This window comes from Convolutriloba macropyga, chromosome 8, assembly GCF_964194025.1.
Source record: "Convolutriloba macropyga chromosome 8, txConMacr16.3, whole genome shotgun sequence".
In the NCBI taxonomy this organism is placed as follows: Eukaryota; Metazoa; Xenacoelomorpha; order Acoela; family Convolutidae; genus Convolutriloba; species Convolutriloba macropyga.
The window spans coordinates 45,576,794-45,602,941 of NC_134475.1; the positions used below are offsets into that span (position 1 = coordinate 45,576,794).

The following is a 26,148-nucleotide window of genomic DNA, read 5'->3' on the forward strand; positions in this document are numbered from 1 at the left end:
CACGCCGAAACAGAAAGTGGAGCAAAAAAGCGCGTGGTTTTGCGGCGTTAAATTTTTTGTAACTCGAATTTTAAAGTAGATTGAATAAATATTGTTATATATTTTCTGTTTTTGGACAAATTTCTACTTCTATTATTTCTTGACGATTGTTCTGTGAGAATCTGGATAACCTATTGGCTGAAAGGAGTTTTATGTGGATTTGTGTGCTTTTTAATATTAAAATTTTTTAAAATTTTTTCCAGTTTTTTAGTCCAAGCTGTTTGTAAGAGCTTTTCATAATTTGGCATCGTGTATTTGAAAAAAATTGTGTGGTGTTATACTAATGAGTGGTTTTAGTAGGTATTAAGTGTTTTGATAAAGTAATTTTCCAGAGATATTTATTTCGGGATCTCATTTTATGACAAAATTTGTCCAGATATTTTATCATATTTTAACAGATTTGGTTTTGTTTTTACTTTTGTTTTATGGTTTTTTTTCAAGATAATCAAATTATAGTAGAGACGCGTTTTGTCTGATGAGTAGTTGGATGGCGTTTAAGTGGATTTGCACTTCGAGTCGTTTACAGACTGCTTCCGGCTATGTTTTTTTAAGATCTGTTTACACATTTTCATGATTTTTCAAGATAAAATGGAATAGTGATTTTGGTCACGCCGAAACAGAAAGTGGAGCAAAAAAGCGCGTGGTTTTGCGGCATTAAATTTTTTGTAACTCGAATTTTAAAGTAGATTGAATAAATATTGTTATATATTTTCTGTTTTTGGACAAATTTCTACTTCTATTATTCCTTGCCGATTGTTCTGTGAGAATCTGGATAACCTATCAGCTGAAAGGTGTTTTATGCGGATTTATGTGCTTTTTTAATATAAAAAAATTTAACTTTTTCCAGTTTTTCCAGTCCAAGTTGTTTGTAGGAGCTTATTTTTTCATGATTTTGCTTGAAGTATTTTCTTAAAAAATTTTCATAGGTGGTTTTAGTAGGTACTAGATGTTTTGATGAAGTAATTTTGACAGAGATAGTTATTTCTGGATCTCAATTTGACATGAAAGAATTTGATCAGATTTTTTATATTATTTTAACAGATTTGGTTTTGTTTTTACTTCGGTTTTATGGTTTTTTTCAAGATAATCAAAGTACAGTAGAGACGGGTTTTGTCTTATGAGTAGTTGGATGGCGTTTAAGTGGATTTGCACTTCGAGTCGTTTACAGACTGCTTCCGGCTATGTTTTTTTAGATATGTTCACACATTTTCATGATTTTTCAAGTTAAAATGGAATAGGGATTTTGGTCACGCCGAAACAGAAAGTGGAGCAAAAAAGCGAGTGGTTTTGCGGCATTAAATTTTTCAACTCGAATTTTAAAGTAGATTGAGTAAATGGTGTTATATGTATTCTGTTTTTGGACAAATTTCTACTTCTATTATTCCTTGCCGATTGTTCTGTGAGAATCTGGATAACCTATCAGCTGAAAGGTGTTTTATGCGGATTTATGTGCTTTTTTAATATAAAAAAATTTAATTTTTTCCAGTTTTTCCAGTCCAAGTTGTTTGTAGGAGCTTATTTTTTCATGATTTTGCTTGAAGTATTTTCTTAAAAAATTTTCATAGGTGGTTTTAGTAGGTACTAGATGTTTTGATGAAGTAATTTTGACAGAGATAGTTATTTCTGGATCTCAATTTGACATGACACAATTTGATCAGATTTTTTATATTATTTTAACAGATTTGGTTTTGTTTTACTTCGGTTTTATGGTTTTTTTCAAGATAATCAAAGTACAGTAGAGACGCGTTTTGTCTTTTGAGTAGTTGGATGGCGTTTAAGTGGATTTGCACTTCGAGTCGTTTACAGACTGCTTCCGGCTATGTTTTTTTAAGATTTGTTTACACATTTTCATGATTTTTCAAGATGAAATGGAATAGTGATTTTGGTCAAGCCGAAACAGAAAGTGGAGCAAAAAAGCGCGTGGTTTTGCGGCATTAAATTTTTTGTAACTCGAATTTTAAAGTAGATTGAATAAATATTGTTATATATTTTCTGTTTTTGGACAAATTTCTACTTCTATTATTTCTTGACGATTGTTCTGTGAGAATCTGGATAACCTATTGGCTGAAAGGAGTTTTATGTGGATTTGTGTGCTTTTTAATATTAAAATTTTTTAAAATTTTTTCCAGTTTTTTAGTCCAAGCTGTTTGTAAGAGCTTTTCATAATTTGGCATCGTGTATTTGAAAAAAATTGTGTGGTGTTATACTAATGAGTGGTTTTAGTAGGTATTAAGTGTTTTGATAAAGTAATTTTCCAGAGATATTTATTTCGGGATCTCATTTTATGACAAAATTTGTCCAGATATTTTATCATATTTTAACAGATTTGGTTTTGTTTTTACTTTTGTTTTATGGTTTTTTTTCAAGATAATCAAATTATAGTAGAGACGCGTTTTGTCTGATGAGTAGTTGGATGGCGTTTAAGTGGATTTGCACTTCGATTCGTTTACAGACTGCTTCCGGCTATGTTTTTTTAGATATGTTCACACATTTTCATGATTTTTCAAGTTAAAATGGAATAGGGATTTTGGTCACGCCGAAACAGAAAGTGGAGCAAAAAAGCGAGTGGTTTTGCGGCATTAAATTTTTCAACTCGAATTTTAAAGTAGATTGAGTAAATGGTGTTATATATATTCTGTTTTTGGACAAATTTCTACTTCTATTATTCCTTGCCGATTGTTCTGTGAGAATCTGGATAACCTATCAGCTGAAAGGTGTTTTATGCGGATTTATGTGCTTTTTTAATATAAAAAAATTTATTTTTTTCCAGTTTTTCCAGTCCAAGTTGTTTGTAGGAGCTTATTTTTTCATGATTTTGCTTGAAGTATTTTCTTAAAAAAATTTCATAGGTGGTTTTAGTAGGTACTAGATGTTTTGATGAAGTAATTTTGACAGAGATAGTTATTTCTGGATCTCAATTTGACATGACAGAATTTGATCAGATTTTTTATATGTTAACAGATTTGATTTTCTTGTTTTTACTTTTGTTTCATGGTTTTGTTTCAAGGTTATCATACATTAGTGGAGGTACATTTTGTCTGATGAGTATTTGGATGGCGTTTAAGTGGATTTCTACTTCGAATCGTTTCTGGAATTCTTCTGGCTATGTTTTTATAATAAATTTTTGTGAATTTTGAAGCAGATGAAACACGAAACGTAAAAAATTTTGGAGTGATTTTGTTGCTGAGCAAAATGGAGAGTGGAGTGGAAAGAGACTAATTTTTTGTTCTTATCGCTGTTTTCTACAGAGCGAGAAATTGAGGTGTGAAAAAATTTCTGTAAGAGAGCAAAATTTTTTGTTCACATGTGGCATTTTAAAGCAGTTATTTTCAATTTTTTTGGTTAAAAGGTTTGGTTTTGATTTTGGTTCACTTTTAGGCCGGCTTTGGTAGTGGTTTGAAGGTTTCTGGAAATCCATATGATTTTTAGGCTGATTTGGTGTTTAATTGTATTTTGCTGATTTTTGTGCTTAATTTGCGATTTTTTGACGATTGTTTTTTTACTGCCTCAAATGGGTATTTAAAAGACCCCTATTATTTGAGTAGTGTTTAGATAACCAGTGGATTTCGTTTTGTGGGTATGAAGCTTTTTTTGTTGAGAAATATGACCAAAAGTCGCGAAAATTGAAACTATTTTTCTTAACCTTTTCGCAGTTTTACCTTTTTTCTGTTTTTGGACAAATTTCTACTATTTTTCCTTGCCGATTGTTCTGTGAGAATCTGGATAACCTATCGGCTGAAAGGTGTTTTATGTGGATTTATGTGCTTTTTTAATATTGAAAAATTTATTAACCTTTTCCAGTTTTTTAGTCCAAGTTGTTTGTAAGAGCTTTTTATTATTTGGCTTCGTGTATTTGAAAAAAATTGTGTGGTTTTATTATAATGAGTGGTTTTAGTAGGTACTAAGTGTTTTGATGAAGTAATTTTCCAGAGATATTTTTTCGGGATCTCATTTTATGACAAAATTTGTCCAGATATTTTATCATATTTTAACATATTTGGTTTTGTTTTTACTTTTGTTTTTTGGTTTTTTTTCAAGATAATCAAATTATAGTAGAGACGCGTTTTGTCTGATGAGTAGTTGGATGGCGTTTAAGTGGATTTGCACTTCGAGTCGTTTACAGAATGCTTCCGGCTGTGTTTTTTTGAGATCTGTTCACACATTTTTATGATTTTGCAAGTAAAAATGGAGTAGTGATTTTGGTCACGCCGAAACAGAAAGTCCACCAAAAAAGCGAATGGTTTTGCGGCATTAAATTTTTTAACTCGAATTTTAAAGTAGATTGAGTAAATATTGTTATATATATTCTATTTTTGGACAAATTTCTACTTCTATTATTCCTTGACGATTGTTCTGTGAGAATGGATAACCTATCAGCTGAAAGGTGTTTTATGTGTATTTATGTGCTTTTTTAATATAAAAAGTTTATTAATTTTCAGTTTTTCAGTCCAAGTTGTTTGTAAGAGCTAATTTTTTCATGATTTGGCTTGAAGTTTTTTTTAAAAAATTTTTTATAGGTGGTTTTAGTAGGTACTAGATGTTTTGATGAAGTAATTTTGACAGAGTTAGTTATTTGACATGACAAAATTTGATCAGATTTTTTATAATATTTTAACAGATTTGATTTTCTTGTATTTATTTTTGTTTTATGGTTTTGTTTCAAGATTATCGTAAATCAGTGGAGGTACGTTTTGTTTGATGAGTATTTGGATGGCGTTAAAGTGGATTTCCACTTCGAATCGTTTCTGGTATTCTTCCGGTTATGTTTTTAATCAATTTTATTGGAGTGAATTTTGAAGCAGGAAATGAAACACGTGAAAAAATTTGGAGTGATTTTGTTGCTGAACAAAATGAAGAGTGGAGCGGAGAGATTGGTTTTTTGTTCATATCGCTGTCTTCTAGTGAGCGAGAAATTGAGGTGTGCAAAAAAATTCTGTAAGCGAGCGAAATTTTTTTGTTTCACGTGCTTTTTAACGCAGTTTGTTTTGGAGGTTTGGTTATGATTTTGTTTCTCTGGCTTTAGTAGTGGTTTGAAGTTGGAGGGTTTCTGGAAGTTGAAATGAATTTTGGGCTATTTCTGTGTTTTTTTAGTATTTTGCTGATTTTTGGGCTAATTTTTTGATTTTTTGACGATTGTTTTTTTTCTGCCTTTTTCTCTAAATGGGTATTGAGAAGAACTCTATTATTGTAGCAGTTTTTAGATAACCAGTGATAAGGGTTTTGTAGATATGAAGCTTTTTTGTTTAGAAATATGACAAAAAATTGCGAGAATTGAAACTATTTTTCTTAATCTTTTTGCCTTTCTTTTTTTTCTGTTTTTGGACAAAGGTCTACTCCTATTATTCCTTTCCAATTGCTCTACGAGAATCTGGATACCTTATTGACTGAAAGGAGTTTTATGTGGATTTATGTGTTTTTTAATATTAAAAAATTTATTAACTTTTTCTAGTTTTTTAGTCCAAGTTGTTTGTAAGAGCTTTTTATTGTTTAGCTTCGTGTATTTGAAAAAAATTGTGTGGTGTTATTATAATGAGTGGTTTTAGTAGGTACTAAGTGTTTTGATGAAGTATTTTTCCAGAGATGTTTATTTCGGGATCTCATGACAAAATCTGTCCAGATATTTTATCATTTTTTAACAGATTTGGTTTTGTTTTTAATTTTGTTTTATGGTTTTTTTTTCAAGATAATCAAAGTATAGTAGAGACGCGTTTTGTCTGATGAGTAGTTGGTTGGCGTTTAAGTGGATTTGCACTTCGAGTCGTTTACAGAATGCTTCCGGCTATGTTTTTATTTATTGAGATCTGTTCACATATTTTCATGATTTTTCAAGTTAAAATGGAGTACTGATTTCGGTCACGCCGAAACAGAAAGTGGAGCAAAAAAGCAAGTGGTTTTGCGGTATTAAATTTTTTAGCTTGAATTTTAAAGTAGATTGAGTAAATGGTGTTATATATATATTCTGTTTTTGGACAAATTTCTACTTCTATTATTCCTTGCCGATTGTTCTGTGAGAATCTGGATAACCTATCGGCTGAAAGGTGTTCAATGTGGATTTATGTGCTTTTTTCATATAAGGAAATTTATTAACTTTTTCCAGTTTTTCAGTCCAAGTTGTTTGTAAGAGCTAATTTTATCATGATTTGGCTTGAAGTTTTTTTTTTAAAAAATTTTCATATTTGGTTTTAGTAGGTACTAGATATTTTGATGAAGTAATTTTGACAGAGTTAGTTATTTGACATGACAAAATTTGATCAGATTTTTTATAATATTTTAACAGATTTGATTTTCTTGTATTTATTTTTGTTTTATGGTTTTGTTTCAAGATTATCGTAAATCAGTGGAGGTACGTTTTGTTTGATGAGTATTTGGATGGCGTTAAAGTGGATTTCCACTTCGAATCGTTTCTGGTATTCTTCCGGTTATGTTTTTAATCAATTTTATTGGAGTGAATTTTGAAGCAGGAAATGAAACACGTGAAAAAATTTGGAGTGATTTTGTTGCTGAACAAAATGAAGAGTGGAGCGGAGAGATTGGTTTTTTGTTCATATCGCTGTCTTCTAGAGAGCGAGAAATTGAGGTGTGAAAAAAATTCTGTAAGCGAGCGAAATTTTTTTGTTTCACGTGCTTTTTAACGCAGTTTGTTTTGGAGGTTTGGTTATGATTTTGTTTCTCTGGCTTTAGTAGTGGTTTGAAGTTGGAGGGTTTCTGGAAGTTGAAATGAATTTTGGGCTATTTCTGTGTTTTTTTAGTATTTTGCTGATTTTTGGGCTAATTTTTTGATTTTTTGACGATTGTTTTTTTTCTGCCTTTTTCTCTAAATGGGTATTGAGAAGAACTCTATTATTGTAGCAGTTTTTAGATAACCAGTGTCTAGGGTTTTGTAGATATCAAGCTTTTTTGTTTAGAAATATGACAAAAAATTGCGAGAATTGAAACAATTTTTAATCTTTTTGCCTTTCTTTTTTTCTGTTTTTGGACAAAGGTCTACTATTATTCCTTTCCGATTGCTCTGCGACAATCTGGATACCCTATTGGCTGAAAGGAGTTTTATGTGGATTTATGTGCTTTTTAATATTAAAATTTTTTTTAACTTTTTCCAGTTTTTTTTAGTCCAAGCTGTTTGTAAGAGCTTTTTATTATTTGGCTTCGTGTATTTGAAAAAAATGTGTGTTATTATAATGAGTGTTTTTAGTAGGTACTAAGTGTTTTGATTAAGTAATTTTCCAGAGATATTTATTTCGGGATCTCATTTTATGACAAAATTTGTTCAGATATTTTATCATATTTTAACAGATTTGGTTTTTTGTTTTTACTTTTGTTTTATGGTTTTTTTTCAAGATAATCGAAGTATAGTAGAGACGCGTTTTGTCTGATGAGTAGTTGGATGGCGTTTAAGTGGATTTGCACTTCGAGTCGTTTACAGAATGCTTTCGGCTATGTTTTTTTTTGAGATCCGTTCACACATTTTCATGATTTTTCAAGTTAAGATGGAGTAGTGATTTTGGTCGCGCCGAAACAGGAAGTGGAGCGAAAAATTGATTGGTTTTGCGTCTTGAAGTTTTTAAATTCTGATTTTGAAGTAGTAATTTTGATTTTTACTGGTTTTTTTTTCAAATTTGAGATCGGATTTCTAAATGTTTTTACCGATCCTTTCATATTTAATTCTAGGTCTTTTCTTTTTGTTTGAAACAAATTTCTTTTTCTCGCAATTTTTTTTCGAAATTTTGTCATTTGTTGACTTTTTCCAGACTCAGGGGCCAGGGAATCTCCTGTAAGGTTTGCTAATAGGGCATTGCGTAGTTTCTGGTAACAATGGAATCATTTTACATATTTCAATATCTCGAATTTTAGCATTTGTTTAATAAAACCTGCAATTTTTTCAAATTTTCCCAAAAATCTTTTGTCAATTTTTGATTTTAGTCCAGCCTCAAGAGGCAGAAAACATGTTCCATAGTCTGATAAAAAATTACTGCATGGTAGTTAGTGTCAATGAAACTGTTTCCAATTTTTTAACTTTTCTCCTTTTTTATTCGTTTTGTTTGTGTCAGTAGCCAGGTAACCTCCTCCATGATTTGATATTATGTTATTACATTGCTGATAGGGCCAACTGAATAACATTTTCGACGTTTTAATAGAACGAAATTCTATTCTATTCAGTTTTTTTTCTGTAAATTATTTTCTTTCATAGTTTATCGATCTTTGAGCCAATGATATTTTTATGGCTTGGAATTAGTTAACTGGATGTCCTCTTGAAAAGGGAAATTGTTCTGAAGATGTTAATTTCACAATTTTCAGCAACATCTCATTAAAATTTGCAATTGATTTCAATTTTCTTAGTTTTTCTGTCATTAATTTTTTTCATTTCTTGTAGATTTAATACTGGACCAATGTGAGAGACAAAATTTGATTTGCTACATATTTTTGTAATAGTTCTATTTAAAGGAATCAAAGTTTGCTTTGGGGATGAAAGTTTTGGCAATGGGTGAATTTTTGTTTAATTTATTTGATTGTTTTAGTTTCAACTTTTTTGGGATGATTTTTTTTGTGTTTTGGCTTGCCTTGTCCAATTAATCTGCTGGTCAGTTAGAGTACTTCTAAGTTTTTCATTCAATTCTTCGGATTGTAATTCAGGACTTGTCCTGCTATGTTTTTTTAATTCGCGTTACCTTTCGATACCTTACGTTTTTCGTTTTACATAAGTCACGAGTTTCATTTTTGACTTATCACTTATCTTACTCACAATGGTTTTTAAATCCATTCACTGAATGACTTGCGCAAGATAATGAATATAGTCAAGGTCAAAAGAGCAAAATCAAAAGAGACTGGATAAACCGATAAAGCCTGGTCATTAAGTCATTGAGAATTAGGTTATCAAGTCATTGAGAATTAGGTTATCAGAGTTCATTAGAGTGCTTGCTAACTGACATTGGTATTAAGCTTATTAGCATTCAGTTTAGAAGTTGAATTAAGTATAATTTTAAAATCCAACCGAAACTGCACGCCGAATTGGAACACTTTCTGACACTGAAAAGAAATAGAAAAAAATTTGGTCAATTTTTTTCTTTTTCTGTTGCAATCCCGATATGCATCAAGCGCGGCTATTTTCCTACAATCTGCTGGCTATGTTTTTCTTACAATTGTTAGATTTTCAGCTGAGCGCTTTTCGTCGATAATTTGGCATCAAGAATCAACTGCAAAATTTTATTAAAATTTTTTCTATCTCCCAAAGTCCTCATGATGCAGTCTTTACCTTACGCCACATTTTGGATAATTTAAAGAGTTAATTCCTCTCGAAAGAAGTTTGAAGCAATTATTGTTAATATGTTACCCTATTGAGTTATCGAGTGTCTTTTGCGCCCTTGACTTTTTCGTTATTCGTGACCTAAATTTCTCTTTCATTCACAAGTGTCCGCAGCTGAATATTGGTATATAATAACCTCTAGTGACCAGTTTTATTAGTTGTTATTGCTGGATATAATAACCTCTAATGACGTCATTTGAAGCCCCGTAGTGAATTTATGCGTTCGAGTGCAGTTCTTCCGACGTTCGTGGGTTATTTTTGTTCAGTAGTAGTTGATTACTAACGCCGTATCTTTTTCCTAACTTTTCAAAAATATTTGTCAGTTGGAACACTTTTTTTAGCGCTCAAGTCGACTTTGGCGCTAAAGTTTCAATTTTTTCTGAGCAATAAGTTTTTTCATTTATTTGATGTTTAATCAAACTCTGTTGTCAAACCCTGTCAATCAACTCTGTTGTCCTTGACATGACTTTTAGGTGACAAACAAACGGATGTGGCTCCTTTGCCAAATCAGAGCAAAGGAAAATTTGGTGTCATGACAATTTAACAAATTCCATTTTACCCAATGCCAGTATACCCAATGCCATTTTACCCAACCTGCCATTTTACCCAATGCCAACTAACCCAATTTACCCCATTGCTAAATTAACCAGAACGACTATTTAGCCGACTAAAATAAATGGCCCGTGGGACTTGATATGAAACTATCACAACCGAACATGGGATTATATTGTCCACAAATATTTTAAATCGTCCTTCTAATAGCGACTGCTAATTTGTAATCGGATAATTGAACGAAAAGATCAAAGAGCATTGGGTAAGTTGGTATTGGGTAAAATGGCAGGTTGGGTAAAATGGCATTGGATAATGGAATTGGGGAAATTGTCATGTAACCGGAAATTTTACCTATTCGAAGTAGCTGCAATTCAAAAACCAATCAATATAATCAGAATTCAAATAAATAATTAAAAATCTTACTCATAACTATGACCATGACAAGCTTAAACAATTGAACGATTTTTCATTTTGGCATGGGTACAAAGTTATACCAGTAGATAAGCTAAGTGAAGTCTCAGCTAGCTGTTTTCAGCGCCTTAAGTGCCTCTCTACTCATCATTTAATTTAATTGTTGGCTCGTGTTTACGAACCAGCGGAATAATATCATATCGAGTACAAAGTTTTCAAGTTTCACGTCCCACTTGAAAAAGAAAAAATCAAAGGCAATAAAGTTCTCCTATTAAAGAGCATTAATTATTGCAGTTTGCCAACAGTTTTAACGGTTCTACTTCTTTTCACCCCTATTCATTTAACCCCCTATCATTTAACCCCGATTTTTTTACCCCTCTATCATTTAACCCCTCTATCATTTCTTCCCTCTATCATTTCATCCCGTCACTTAGAAGTCGACATTAAAGGCATGTTTTGTCATAATTAAGTGGATAAATTAATCCCACGTTTGGTTGTGATAGTTTCATATCGAGTCCCACGGGCCGCTGAGGCATGGTCATGGCCCGCGAGGCATGACCAAATGATTATATTGCTAATTTAATTATCCTTATTTTATAGAAAGATTTAAATCGGGGTGAAATGATAGAGGGGTTAAATGAATAGGGGTGAAAAATTGGGACACCGTTTTAACACTGTACGGCGTCATCTAGTCAGAATGTTTTTATGCGTTTTTACGAACTGACAATCTCTGCTGATCGATCAACTGCGTTTATTTCAAATAGTAAATAGCAAGTCTGACCTGTAGCTTCGCCGGCACGAATTGATATCTCGCTCGCTCATTTGAATCATTTGATCAGCTCGTCAGCAATGACGAGCTGGTCATTTGAAAAGGAATCACTTGATCAGCTCGTCATTGCTGACTGGCTATCCCCCTGTTCATCGTATTGTTCTAAACCAGACAATTTTAATTGTCTCGTTTTTGCTATCCAATTACCAGGTGTTGCTTGATTTCCGTTTCCTCATTTGATTTTTGAAGTAATTTTTGTGTATTTTGCGTTGGCTCGTTGACGAAACAACAGTTTCTTATAGCTTTATGTTAACCGAGTTTCCTTATCTGATCGTTATATTTGCGGTTGATATCCTTGTATGGTTGTGCTTAATTATCATAATGTAACCTTTCAATTGGGACGGAGGAAATCGGACATGACTTCTAGACGACAAAAATAAGCGGATGTGACTCCCATATTAAAGCAAAACGTCAATAATTTTCAAGTTATTTGGTAGGTATCAGATCACGAATCAAGAAGCCTTTGCTCCTCGAATTTGCCATGAGGTGCTTTTCTTGCTCTGAGATTCCCAGTACAGAATCTAATGGTTTGCCGTTATACTTATCATTACAAAAACTTGCTGATTTCTGAACTCTACTTTTTATGTAATAACAAAGTTGCTTTTATTTCTTCGATACAGCATTGAGAAAACGGGGCTGCGGCTAAAATTTCATTCAATTTTTTTGCAGTTAGTTATTTTTACTTGTATATCCTTGGGTGTTTGTCTTATGTTCCTCAATGCTGTGCTTTTATAAGGAAATGGCGAGACAATAAATAATTTTGTTCTACCCTTTTCACTCAGCCCTTGTTTTGACGTCCTTACCTTAGCCAACTTTGCCGCCGAAGTTTGATCTTTGTCAATGGCTTCAGTCGCAATGATCTTGTTTTCCGTTGGTAGAAACTCTGCTGATAGCTGGTTTTTAGATTCGATGAGATTATTTTTCTGGAAATAAAATGTGATTGTTTTTATTTAACCAATTTCGGGTGATTGTATTTATTTTGCCTTTGCAGCCGCCTTTATTGTTTTGATTATTGTTATCATTCTTTTTAATACTTTGTTGTTTTTGTTCCGAACCACTTTAGTGGGGGAGGAACTATATACTCAATTGGGTTTTTTTTGTTCAGACAATTTTGGCCGATCGATATAATCATCGTAGACAGTTGAGTGGTATCATTAAAACCCGTCCAGCGTAAAATATGGAAATAAGAAGATTTTTTCAATTTTTGCTTTTTATAGGGAGTTATTGAGGTTTAAAGTTTTGTGAATATTAGACGTAATTCAGCTGTTTCTATTCACATTTTCGGTGTTTTTGGCCTATTTTCGCCAATTTTGCTAAAATTTGTTCAAATTGTTAATTGTAGTGTTATTGATTTTAACTCTAAAGATGGAGGAGGGTTTCTGAATTGTTCGATGCGAGTTTTTTGGCTAAAGTTTATACCCAATTTTTCAAAATTCGACTTCTTTCGGAACCAAGGTTGGGACCAAAGTTGTACACCCGCTGGTTTTGAGAGTCTTCTGGAATTTTGATTTTGCCTGTTTTTTTTGCAAATTTAAACTCGAAAGTTAATTACACAAAACAAGACCCAAAGAAATTATATTACAGTTTTAGAGTTAAGCTCATGGATTTTATGGCTATGACCAATTGTTTTCGTAAAAAATTTTTTATGTACTTCTTGAATTTTTGCTTTAGGTTTAAATCTTTTTTGTAGCCCAATGACTTATTATCCCCAGACAAAGATTCAGTTATTTTTCAGGAGCTTTAAATGAAGTTGGACCATTCTTTCAGTTGTTACCTATTGTCTGTTATGACTTTGAATATTGTTTTTAAGAAAATGTCGGTTAATTTTTGAACTTTGCCACTATTTTATCTTATTTCTCTCAACTTCAGGCGCAATCTCCGTAAAAATATACAGAAACCGATTTGCTGTGGTTCATAAAGGAATACCCGTAACGAGTTTATGTTCAACTAATGGTCTCTTTATTTGACACCACGCGTTTTCAATTTTTTTATTTTTGAGCATTATAGCATTTATGAGTTGCTTTTTCTTTGTCCAATTATCACATTACTAATAAGTCCAATTGAAACAAAGGATATTAGGGATAATGCACAGCGTTGGAAAAGGAATGGCGTATCTTTTAATTGCTTTGGATATATAGTTTTAGGCTTCTTGGACTGAGACACAGTTATCTTGCCTAATTTTTTGGATTTTTGTTTTTGCCTATGTTTGTCTTTCATTTTGTTGTTGTACACCATATGCTTGATAACGATAGGTCTCGATTGCTTTATCAGGATGTTTACCTCAACCTAGATAAAGATTTCAGTTTATATCTGTTTGTTTTAATGACTTTAAAATAGAAAAAAAAAATTTTCAACTGTATCCATTTGCTTTCATTTTCGTAACCATGTAACTCAATCTCACTAATTAGAAGTCTCAATTACTTTTTTTGATTCAAACATTTTTTTCGTGCTTGGTTATATGTTATGACTGATTGCTTCGACCATTAATTTGATAAAAAAAGTTTTCGAGATTTCTATACTGTTCGATTTTTGGGTTCCTTTTTATTATGTCTACATAGTCCTTTTTATAAGGCAGACTCTTTGATGTTAAAATGGTGAGAAAGTGACGATTTGTAATTTTTGGAGGTAGCATCTGATAATTTTAGTGCCTTGAACAGTGTGATCTCGTAAATTTTTTTTTGAAGTTTTGGCTTCTCTATATAATTGTTGTTATTTTGGGGTCGGAACTTATTCTCCCTATTAACAGGCTCAATTGGCTTCCTGAGGTATTGCAAGTTAATCCATTACTCCATTTTTGTTTGTTGAAATTTTAAGTCTGTTTCGTCTTTTGAAAGTATTTGTTTTCAAAAACATCAGTTTGAAATCGTTATTTTTTTAAATAGTTCTTCGGTCGATTTGTAGCTCAGTCTCTGTAAACACAGGTCACAACCCGTTTCCAGTGAACTATATTTTTATCTCCATAACGGTTTTAGCTTCAAACATTTGTTTCTGGGCTTTGTTATGACTGTTTCTACGAGATTTCATAAAATTTTTGAGATTTTCAGATTTGTAATTTTTATAGGATTTTTTTTTCTTTTTGAAATTCCTTTTTTTTTCAAAAATAGAAACGTATTTTTGAACTTCACACCTCTTTGCGAGTTCGATTTGGTTTTGATTGGCCCTCTATGGTGGCATTATTGTATTCCACTTGTTGTTTATGGAGTGATATGCATGTTTTTGAAAGTTTTCTCTTCATCATTTGGTAGCCAATTAAGTCAAGAATGTAGATGCCGGATCGGAACCTTGTGTGCGTACTCACATTACCGAGCCTTCTTGTTGTTGTTACTTTTATTATTATTAATTGCTCTCGAACGAATTATTGTCACATTTGTGTCGCAACTGTTGTTTATTTTCTTCTGGAACATTAGTTCGATTTCACCACTCGAGTGACTTTAATTTTTCGTGATTTTTCTCTTATTGTGTCTGTTGCTATAACAAAACTGGTTGTAAGATAGGATCTTCTAGGCGATTTCAGTCGTGGGTGTGATATGACACCAACTATAAGTCAAATATCGTGAATAGTTCTTGATTCATTGATCCCTATGCTAATGATCTTTCCTGCCTATGGAATTGGGGAATACATCCTGGAAGAGGCCCTTAATTTTTTGTTTTATCTAAAACAAGCGAATGAAAAGATTTTGTACAAGAAGTGTGACTCAAAAGCTCTATAGAATTTCGGAAAAGCTCTATAGAATCGGTAATTTTGTGAAAACATGTGAAGCACTTTGCGAAGTAATTATAGTGATCAATGTCTTTTGTAACTGTACTCAATTTCCTGATTTGTAACTGCAATATTTTTTGTAACTGCAATCAACTTCATGATGTGCAAACTGGATATAGTCCCGCGCTAAAGATCAGCAAATATTTATAGAGGAACACTAATGAACGATGTACAGATCTACGAAAATGCTATTACCACAACGCAGGAGAATGGCCTCAAAGATCAAATGAAGTTCTAGAACTATTCGTATTGAAACTCCCTCTATTTAATGCTGAAACTAAATCTGTCATCGAAATTGACAAAAGTTTTATAGAAGTCTCCTATTTGCATAATAGAATGAGTTCTTTTTGAAAAGTTTGCCATAAGTTGGAATAGTAATTTTTAACTTTAATGGTAACACTCATGTTATTGAATAAGGGAAGGAGGGGGTTAATTAGATCTTATGATTTCGGAACTGTTTTGATTAATAATGTAATTAAGTTATGTTTTGTTTCGCTTGATTTTGTTGCTACAGTTTTTGGATGTCAGCTACTTCCGTCCAGTTTGATGATTATGATTGTTGTGAAATGCCGGGCTTTTGTTAACGAGAAGTCACAGTGTCCTTGACATCGCCGGCCCCATTTGCAGGATTGCAATGAAAGAATAAAACTGTCGGATTGCAGCGTGTTGAATCATCCGTAAAGTTGAAACAAGAAGTAAAATAAAAATTGACTGTAATGAAATATAAGGGTACAAATTAAAGCTGGTGGTTCGTAAAAACGAGCCAACGAAATCAATAATCGGAAATATTAACCAAAATACCTCCATGGGGCCGGCGATGTTGTAAATGTGACAAGGTGTTGTCATGTGTTTCTATGTTCTCATTGGAGTTCAAGGATAATCCACCAGATGAGGTTTGCTGGAGAGCCCTCTTTGTCTCTTTAACGTGTTTTCGGAATAGTGTCAGAGTCTGTTTTATTTCTATCTTCAAACGACTGTGTTCTCTGGACATAATATCTTGTTCATCAGGCTCCAAGCCACTGATTAGGTCAATGACAACTGGTTCAAGCTTCTGCTGCATTTCCCTAATTTCATTAACTGTTTCCTCTAAAGTGTCGATATCTTCTGAGGACTCTATAGCAGCGATCAGGTAGTCAGTATGTAGTTTGATGTCATTTTCGATCATAAGTTTAGAGGTTTCCAAACGCTTCTGTTCGTTTGACTTGGTTGCTGTTGAGGTACCAATGGATTGTTGAGTTAACATTGCTCCATCTGGGGAATCGGATGAACTGGTACTCATTTTGGGCACTGTAATGTTTGAGGTTGACCGCGTCTCAACCATTAATGAGAAGTCAGAGTAGTTCAGACAAACCGAGTAAAATCAGGAATGTTTGGTGGTAACAGTAGTAGTTTTTACCGCCAGAACCTACTGAAACCTATCGATATCAATGCCCTACGAGTGTTAGAACCTACCAATACCTACCAAAACAATACCTACCAAATACCGGAGCCTACCAATACCTACCGAAAACCGTAACCTACCAGTACCTACTAAAACCAATACCTACCAAATACCTGAGCCTACCTATACCTACCAAAAGCCGTAACCTACCAATACCTACTTAAACAAATACCTACCAAATACCGGAGCCTACCTATGCCTACCAAAGGCCGGAACTTACCAATACCTACCAAAACCAATACCTACCAAATACCGGAGCCTACCAATACCTACCAAAGGCCGGAACTTACCAATACCTACCAAAACCAATACCTACCAAATACCGGAGCCTACCAATACCTACCAAAGGCCGGAACTTACCAATACCTACCAAATACCGGAGCCTACCAATACCTACCAAAAGCCCGAATCTACCAATACCTACCGAAAGCCGGAATTTATCAATACGGCCGACCAGAAGGGGTCCTTGGGGCGGGTAAAACCCCCAAAAAGACCGGAAAGAAGGCCAGGGGTTGGGGAGACGACCAACCAGAAGGGTGTCTTCGGGGGCGGGTAAAACCCCAGAAGAACCGAAAAGCAAGTGGGGGGTTGGGGAAACGACCAACCAAAAGGGGGGTCCTCGGGTTGGGTAAAACCCCGGAAGAACCGAAAAGCAAGTGGGGGTTGGGGAAAAGACCAACCAAAAGGGGGGTCCTCGGGGTGGGTAAAACCCCAGAAGAACCGAAAAGCAAGTGGGGGTTGGGGAAACGACCAACCAAAAGGGGGGTCCTCGGGGTGGATAAAACCCCAGAAGAACCGAAAAGCAAGTGGGGGGTTGGGGAAACGACCAACCAAAAGGGGGGTCCTCGGGGTGGGTAAAACCCCAGAAGAACCTAAAAGCAAGTGGGGGGTTGGGAAAACGACCAACCAGAAGGGAGGTCCTCGTGGTGGGTAAAACCCCAGAAGAACCGAAAAGCAAGTGGGGGTTGGCGAAACGACCAACCAGAAGGGGGTCCTCGGGGTGGGTAAAACCCCTGAAGAACCGAAAAGCAAGTGGGGGGCTGGGGAAACGACCAACCAGAAGGGGTCCTTGGGGTGGGTAAAACCCCTGAAGAACCGAAAAGCAATAGGTGAAATTAAATATCGATAATATGTTGAATGTTGCAATCTTTTTCTTTGTCTTTTTGTGTCTTTTTGTGTAATTACCCCACCATAGTTTGATTGTTATTAAACAAGTCTAATTTCTGATCTTTTGATATTCTGAAACATTGAAAAAAAATCATGGTGCACATCGGCTTAGCTCATTGGAGAATGTATTTTTTGAAAACAATACTTAGCTTTAGGTGTGGTTTCGAAGCTGTTGGGTTGGGTGCCAAAATGTTATTGAATAAGGGAAGGAGGGGGTTAATTAGATCTTATGATTTCAGAACTCTTTTGATTAATAATGTAATTCAGTTATGTTTTGTTTCGCTTGATTTTGTTGCTACAGTTTTTGGAAGTCAGCTACTTCCGTCCAGTTTGATGATTATGATTGTTGTGAAATGGCGGGCTTTTGTTAACGAGAAGTCACAGTGTCCTTGACATCTCATAGGAAACCGCTCAAAACAAAGGTATGAAGTTTAAAATAGTATGTGCCATAATTGCACTTGGAAAGATCAAAATAGCTTCAAGATTGTGGTTAAGATTGAGATAAATTCACTAAAATTTTATCGAAGTCAATGCTAAACATTACTGATAGTTTAAATGAAGATGCTAAATCTGGTTCCTTTTTCACTTTAAATTTAATGCCACCATTTGACGCCTTTTTATGATTTTGTTCCAAGATAGTACCGCTTGCGTTAAATTTAATTGAGCACCGCCTGTCGCTCTAAAATTGCTGATGTTACCCGATTTATACTTTCTTTTTTCCTGATTTGAAAAAAAATACTGAAATTCGAAGAGAAGCTGTCAAAGTTTATATATGTGAGCCTCCTCGCGTAAATTTTCAATTGGGATCTTTTTAAACTTCTTGTTTTTAAGGCCCCCAATTATCAAGGTATGTGAATTTTACGGCAATGTTTGCTAATTTGCGTTTGATTGGTATAGAAAAATGTGTTTAGCTGATTGATTTGACCTGGAATGTATCACTTGAAGTGTAATTTAAGCATTTGGTTTGTTAGCTCTTAGGCCGCTGATTTTGTTTTTATCGGCAAACGTTTCTTTGTTGCCTAAATTGCTCTCAATCCGAGATTTAAAGTCAGCTTGGAATCAGTTGAATTGTATAATTTAACTCGTAATGTTTAAGCAGTTTTTGCAAAAAATTGGCATATTCTTTGATGGAATTAGCATTCGTATTTCGTCCGTTAACCGATGACGACATGAACACAGTTTGGAAGACAGTCTTGTAAGCTATGGAAACTTATTTGGCCTCCTGTGTGCATTATATGCAAAACTTGATATAATAATAAATTGTTCTCGAGTAGGATATACACTCGTTTGCAACACAAGGTATAAATTATGTACCCAAATAACAAATCTACTCGTCAGGTCATCAATAGGTCCAAAAGTTCCTAGTCTAGCGATGACTAGTACCATTACTATGATCAAGGTGTGAATGCGTGGCGTATCATGTTAAGAGAAAATAGGGGGAAACCTCAAAACCTTATTCTGAATTTTGAGATCTATGGAGTTTTTGTTAATAAAACAAAGCAAAAAGTTCTAAGTTGTCTACGAAAAAATTGTCCCTGCAACTAGATAAGAATTGCTTCTCTTGCTCTCAGATGTTGCACTTCTAAAACAAAATTAGGATATAATTTTAAAATGAAGTTAAGCAATTTTCGTATTCTTACTCCTAATCTTTTAGGACTTAGGCCGCTGCCTTTGTTTGCAGTTTTAAGTTGCTTTGATTGGATTATTTTTGCTTGCAATGTTTCGATTTCTTTTCTAGTAATTACGTTTTTGAGACAATCAATATTGCATTCTGCTCTCAAAATTTCAGCTAATTTTTTCAACAGTTCAAAAAGGTGCATGAGTAATCGAATAAATGTGATTTGATTCGCGTTCCAGACAAGTGGAGGTTGATTTAGGTTTATTAAAAAAAATTCGTGTAATTTGTTTTATTTTCGACTCAAGTGGCAAAATTAATGTTTTGTTACTTGATCCGTAGACTAGTACGCCATAGCTCACAACAGGCTGGACATAAACTTTGTATGTTAATAACAGTTGTTTAACAGTTAAAATCGATCTGAGCCGGTAAAAAAGTCCTGAGAATTTGTTCAGTTTTGAGCAAAGGTTTTTAATATGATCGCCGAAATTCAGTTGTCATCCAATTCTATACCTAAGTATTTCAGTGATGATCTCTGTCCTAGATTTATGTCTTTCATCTTTATTTGTTGCTGTGAACTTTTTCGTCTGATTTTCATGTTCATAAAATAAGTTTTTCGTAGTTCATAGTCAGTTTGTTTTTTATGAGGTGATCACTAACCAGGTTCAAAGATTGGCTGAAAACTATATTTGTTGATTCCCCTTTTTGTATAACAACAGTATCGTCTGCGTATAAGGTCAAACAGTTCTGACTACAGTAATCATCTAAGTCGTTTATATACACAAGAAAAAGAAGTGGTCCAAGTACCGACCCTTGGTACCCCATAATCGACTTCTGCAAAATTGAGTATACATTTCCTGAATTTACACATTGCTGCCTTTTGCTCAGATAAGATTTCAAAAAACTTTGCGTGTGACCCCTCAATCCCAAGTTGTTTAGTTTGTCCGAAAGAATACTATGTTTAACTGTATCAAATGCTTTTTTTGAGATCGATGAACACAGCTTTAGTTTCTGTAATAACATCCTCCCAATTTTGCCTGACGCTCTCAATAAAAGATACTAGGGCTTCAACAGTGCACTTTTTTGGCCTAAATCCAAATTGATTTTTGTTTAGAAGTTTGAATTTTTCCAAAAAAATTTAGCATTCTTTTCTGAACCAATTTCTCAATCAGTTTTCCTATTGTTGGCAGCAAACTGATTGGTCTTTAATTTTCAGCAACTTTAGGATCTCCTTATTTTTATAATGGAATAATTACGGCTTTCTTTAAGCAGTTCGGGAAAACGCTGTTTTCAAAACATTTGTTGACCAAATAGGTAAGAGTCGGGACAATAGCAAAACTGTATTTTCTTGAGTAGAAAATTGTTGAGTCCATCGAAATCTCAGCTGTATTTTTTTTCAGGTTTCTGATTGACACGGATAGCTCTTTTTCGCTGATTTTGTGTGGAAACATGCTATTGAGGCTTCCGTTTTTTGTGTTGTTTTTTCCTTCTAACCAGCTTATCAGCTAACGTTTTTCCGATGGTGGTGAAAAATTTGTTGAAATTTTTAGTCTTCTCGTTCGTTAAAGTAGCTTAATGTTTTTTTGTGTGTCTCCTAAACTTTTGATAGTATTAAAGAATGTTTTGGTAGCACGCTTGGCGTTCCTAACTAAAAACGTTTGATAAAAGTTTCTCCTTTTTTCGAGCACTCTTTTCTGTAGCAAATTCCTAATTCTATTAAATCTCTTTTTATTATCATTTGTTTTCTGTTGCATGTATCTTTGATAAAGTTTTTGCTTTTTTGCTGCAATGTTTTTAATTGAGTTATCAATCCATGACTTATGTCTGAGAGCCTTTGATTTCTTATCTGGCACATAATGTTTTATTTCATCAATAGTAGTTTGTTGAAATTTTTCAAAATGAGTCGCAGTCCAAGAGACAAAAATTATCTTGTTTTTTGTGTTTCAGTTTGAACACTAGTTTTTCTAACACAGAATTGTTTTCTTGAATAGCCCAATGTCTGTAGTACTGTTGCATTTTTAAACCTGTTTGAACAGTGTAGTGATCAGTTATTGTAGATTTTAGAACTTCAACTTTCACTTCCTGTGAGCAATATACTATATCAATTCTTGTTTGAGAATTAATGGTCTTCTTCTTGTTTGTGAATCCTGTTAGAGACATTTTGTTCAGATCATACTCTCCGAGAACATTTTCTAAAGTCTAAGATTTTGCATTTGTTTTTGAGTGACCAATATTTAAATCTCCGCACATTAGATGCATCTGTTTTGGCTTATTCCTCGAATGTTTTTGACAATTCTGCTAAACTTGTATTTGGTTTGAGATATACAACAGTCAAAACGAGATCGTTTTCGTAATTTTTGGGTTCAAATTTGATTGTTAGCAATTGACAGTTCCTACTTGAAAATTTCTGCAGAACCGTTTTCACCACGCCTTCCCTCACAAATATTGCAACTCCTCCTTTTCCTCTTTGCCGGTTGCTTGTATCAAGCAGCTGGTAACTACTAAGCGATAAACATTTGATGTTGCTGTCATCTTTGAGCCACGTTTCGGTTAGGCATATAGCCAATGGCTGTGTTTCTTGTTGCGCCAAAAAAACCTCTAAATGATTTAAATTTTTATAGATTGATCTGATGTTCTGCAATAAAATAGTATTTTTCATCTTTTAAATTATTACAAGCTCTTAACTGAAATAGAACACTTTTACCACTCGTTAAAATGAAACTTTTTTTACCCCGTTATCAAATCAAAACGATGGAACACCGACTGGTTGACACATTTTCCGCGAATATCACAAAAAACATGTCTCCATTCGGTATTTTGATAAACTTTTCTGGTTTTCCCGAGGATTCATTATCAGTTGTCATTCGTTATTTGCGATTATCACAAACTTGAAGTATTTTTATGATATTCGCATCATTTCAAAAATTCATATTTTTTCCTAACAGGCTGCCGCCTCATTTCCAATACCCGTGATTGCATCAGATCTATCGACAGTCGAGCGTTTGTATTGTATATATTGCATCGTTAGTTCTGATAGAAGACTACTAATCATTTTACTCCTATTTTAACGGCGGTTATTGGTCATCAACTTCTGCCGAAAGATTTTAATAGGAAAAAATGGGTGGTTTATCTATCTATAATTGGCCAATATTAGTCCCTATCTCTCCATTTTAGTGACGAAATGCGTACCACTTTTCATTTAACTAAGCGCATATCAAAGTTAATAGTCCTACGGAGAACTGATATTTTGAATAATATTTGTCCAATGAAAAGTAAGATGTCTGCTACATTCATTTTAGTTTGCAGGTTAAACCCCCTGTCGGAAACTATTCGTAGCACCGTTTTACCTTGTTTCGGTGATTTTAGGCGAAAGTGATTTTGACAGAGGGACATCCGAATATCGAAATGACAAAGTCGGAACATTCGTCATCTTCTGGAACGACACGATCGGGTATTTTCGCGACACTGGAGCGAGATGATTTCTTGGCAAACGAAGAAACACCACCGACAAAGAAGGTGAAGCTAGAAAATATTGGCGATTCCTCCGATATTGCGATCAATAGGTTGTCTAAAAAAATTGAAGCTTCACGAAATGGACTTGCAGATAAGAAAACATTTTGGGGTTCAATGGTCGAGGACCACCCCAACGACGAAGAAATCAATACAACAAATTCAGTGCGGAATATCAAGCTGGAAGCTCCGGAAAGGGAATCTTCTGTTACAGAGGAATCGGCTTCTGATGACATCCGAAAACAAAGTGAGTGTTCGAAGCCGGTAATGGAGACTAATTCTGGAAAAGATTCCTCCAGTGTCACATCAAGTGTGACAACGGATACTACGCAATCAGAAAATGGTGCAATAATTGATAATCAGATTAATGGTGCTACGAAAGAGAATGTGGACAATGAAAGCTCGGTTTCATCGTCTCTGGTTTCTGGGGAAGGTTTTGTAGTCTCCAACCTGGAACCCCCGGAACCTGTTGATATTTCTGAAGTGTCTACTTGTTCTTCTGAAGTTGCTCTAAATACGGAGTGCCCTCGAACTGACCTCGTGAACCCTGAAATTGTGTCGTCCGCTATAGTTGAAGAGGAATCGGCAGTATCAGCTGATTCGGAAGAAGTTGTACCTGAGGTGGCTTCAAATGAACCAGATAAAATCGTCGAAATTTCGGATACGATTGTCGAAGCTGTCCAAGCGGTAACAGAACCTTGTAGTCAGTCATCAGAAGCCACCGCGGAAGATTCTTGGGCTAATGATGAATCAAATCCGATCGCATTATCTGCAGCAGGTCATATCGATAGTTCTGAAGGTTCTGAAAGTTCGTTTGCCACGACAGTATTAAATTTAGCTGAGACACGCCACGTGGATGTGGCAAATGAAAAACGTCGAGAACAAGAAGAGGCTTCACGTCTGAAAGCAGTCGCGGTTGAGTCATTAGAGAGCACTACCCAACTGGTAGTTGATAAGGCACAGACAACTTACGCCAGATTAGCGAATGAAAAGCGGCAACAGCAAGAGGATACCGCGCGTCTGAAAGCAGAAGAAGCCGCTCGTTTAAAAGCAGTTGCTGTAGAGTCATTGACTGGCACTGCCCACCTAGTCGCTAAATCAGGAGCGCATTTGTTGAATCAAGCGGAGTCATTCGGTATCTCTACAGCCTGTGAAACTACACCAGTTTGTACAACCTCGACATCTGCAATCGACCGCTATCCAGTTTCTTCAAACAGTGTGCTAGTAAGTTGGAGATATTGGAATTCTGTGGACCCTGATGATCCAGAAGTTGAGCAGCGCAGGAGGAATGATATAGAGTCTACGGTGACAAACGTAGCTCGAAACTTTGAATCATTGAGAACCTATGAAACTTATTACAGCAGACTTGGCAAACCAATGCCTGAATCTTGCGATGTTCCCATTTTCCCGCCTATGACTGAAGAAGAAGACGATGTTCTTCGGGCACCAGATGAGTTTTCTGTTCCTCGGACTTCGATCACATCCGATATATCGGAGGAAGCGCAGCGTGAACTCACGGATCCGGCGGTGGACATGTCGGCGAGTAATCCTTTCGCTCTCTGGGCTCCTGAAGAACCAGTAACTCCTATACCCGTAGCATCTCATTCAGCGAGTGTTAATGATCGACCTGATGCTGTTACGTTTTCAGCGTCGGTTCCGGTCAGTTCTGTTAGAAACAATTTGATCGAATTTACCAGCTATCTACCTCACGTTTCAAATTCAAATGGCAGTTCTCAGCCAAGTAGTGTTACTACTACACCAGCAATTAGTGAGCAAAATCAATCTGCAATTCAATCGGAATCGTTAGGATTTAATGCTAGCAACGCTTTAATTAGCAGATTATCAAATACGCAACAGTCTTCGAATACTTATCATGTACCCGTCCTTAGTTCTGGAACTGTCAGCAATAGCTCCTCTAGCAGCTGTACCACTCTATTGAGTTCGGTCATATCATCGGTAGTTCTAACGAATTCAATTGCATCAGTTGAACCGACATTATCTCAGATTCCTGTTTCTGCTCCAGCTAACAGCGATAGTAGTAGCCAATCGGTTGTAAGAATCAAGGACGAACCATTGGATCAAGAAGGCGTTGTTCAAATGGAAAGGTTTGGTGTGACAGCATCACTAAATCAGAGCTCAGAGGAAAATGTCCATAGGTCAAATGCTATCGTAAGATCTGTACCGAGCGTTCCAGAATCATCAAATGATGGTCTCGAAAATCAAACAGCAACGGTTCAGAGCCAAGAAACAAGCAATGCTCAACCCGCAGATCAATCGATGTCGTGTACAACCGAACTATCGCATGAGGAAGAACATGGCGATATATCAGAGCAATCGATGGCTGAGGTAAATTTTTTTATGTACAGTATGTCTTATTGGATGCAAGGGAACGTTTAGAAACTGCTGGGCAAAGGTGAAAGTTCTGAAAATATTAATTTTGGTTAAGTTTCAAAGGAGTGAAGCAACCCGGATATGTAAATGGGAGGGAAAATGTGCTCATTAATACCTCTCTAATGTTTAATGGTTTTAGATCGTCTGCTTCCGTTTCAAAGTGCAACAGAGCTATTCAATTCCCCTTTTAATGTTTTATTAGCTGCCATTGAGCTATAATTGGCCTTCTCTTGGTTTTTACGACTGGAAGAGGTGTTATGATTTTGGTTAAGAAGAGGTGTTAAGAAGAGTTGTGGTTTCCGTTTTTTGACAAATTCGGAGAGGGTGCAAAAGAGATTATTTTTTCATACCTTTCGAAACATCAAAGTATTTAGGTTGTTTTGAATGTGTTTTGAACTTTTTTTGTTTCATTGCATTTGCTAAGTGGAAGCCTAATGCTCCTAGGAATTTTTTATTGCGAATTGAGTTTTTATGGTACAACGCAGGTTTGCTCGACAAAATTAGATATTTTGTGAGCTAATTTTGGCTTCTCTGATGTGTCAGCAATTTTTTAGTCTCGATTGCGCTAAAAAAAATTTTGTTTGTTTTTGTCTAAATTTTTCTTTGACTTAAAATTGTTATTTGCACTGCTTCGACGCGTTGTGGCAGCTATTTGAATGTCGTTTCCGGAGTTCTTCCGACTGAGGTTTAGTGTCACTGAAACATTCCGCACGTGAAAACAAGTGTCTAGGTCAGTTGTCTGAACAAAAGCAACGAAGAGAGAAAAAAATAGTTTTTGTTCTTACATCGTTCTGAGAAAACGAGAAAAATTGGTGTAGTTAATTTTTGCTAAGCATTTTAAAGCACTTTTTCAGTGTTAGTTTTCTCTCACTTATAGTCGCTAATAGGTACATTTTTGGCCATCTGAAGCAAATATTAGACTTTTATCTGCAGTTTTCACCTATTTTTCATTCTGCCTTCTTTAATTTTTCGGCGTTTTTTGTATTCTTATAGCTCGTTCTGTATTTTTTGTAGCGGGGATATTTATTTTTTTTGTTCGGGGATATTTATTGATGAGATAGTCGTTTTAGTAGTTCTGGTAAAGTTTGATTTGATTGGTGTTAATTTTGAGTTGTGGTTTGGTAAAAAAAAT

At 34.8% G+C, this 26,148-nt stretch overlaps 1 protein-coding gene across 2 annotated transcripts in view; it reads left to right on the plus strand.

Moving 5' to 3' along the window:
• The window catches only part of LOC142344756 (uncharacterized), a 108,033-nt gene that overhangs the window by 43,094 nt on the left and 38,791 nt on the right, over window positions 1-26,148 (plus strand). For both annotated transcript variants that reach the window (XM_075396654.1, XM_075396653.1), the window contains exon 3: window positions 22,482-24,971. In XM_075396654.1, the coding sequence (XP_075252769.1) occupies window positions 22,521-24,971 (2,451 nt within the window). In that variant the 5' untranslated portion in view covers window positions 22,482-22,520. The remainder of the gene's footprint in view (window positions 1-22,481; window positions 24,972-26,148) is intronic.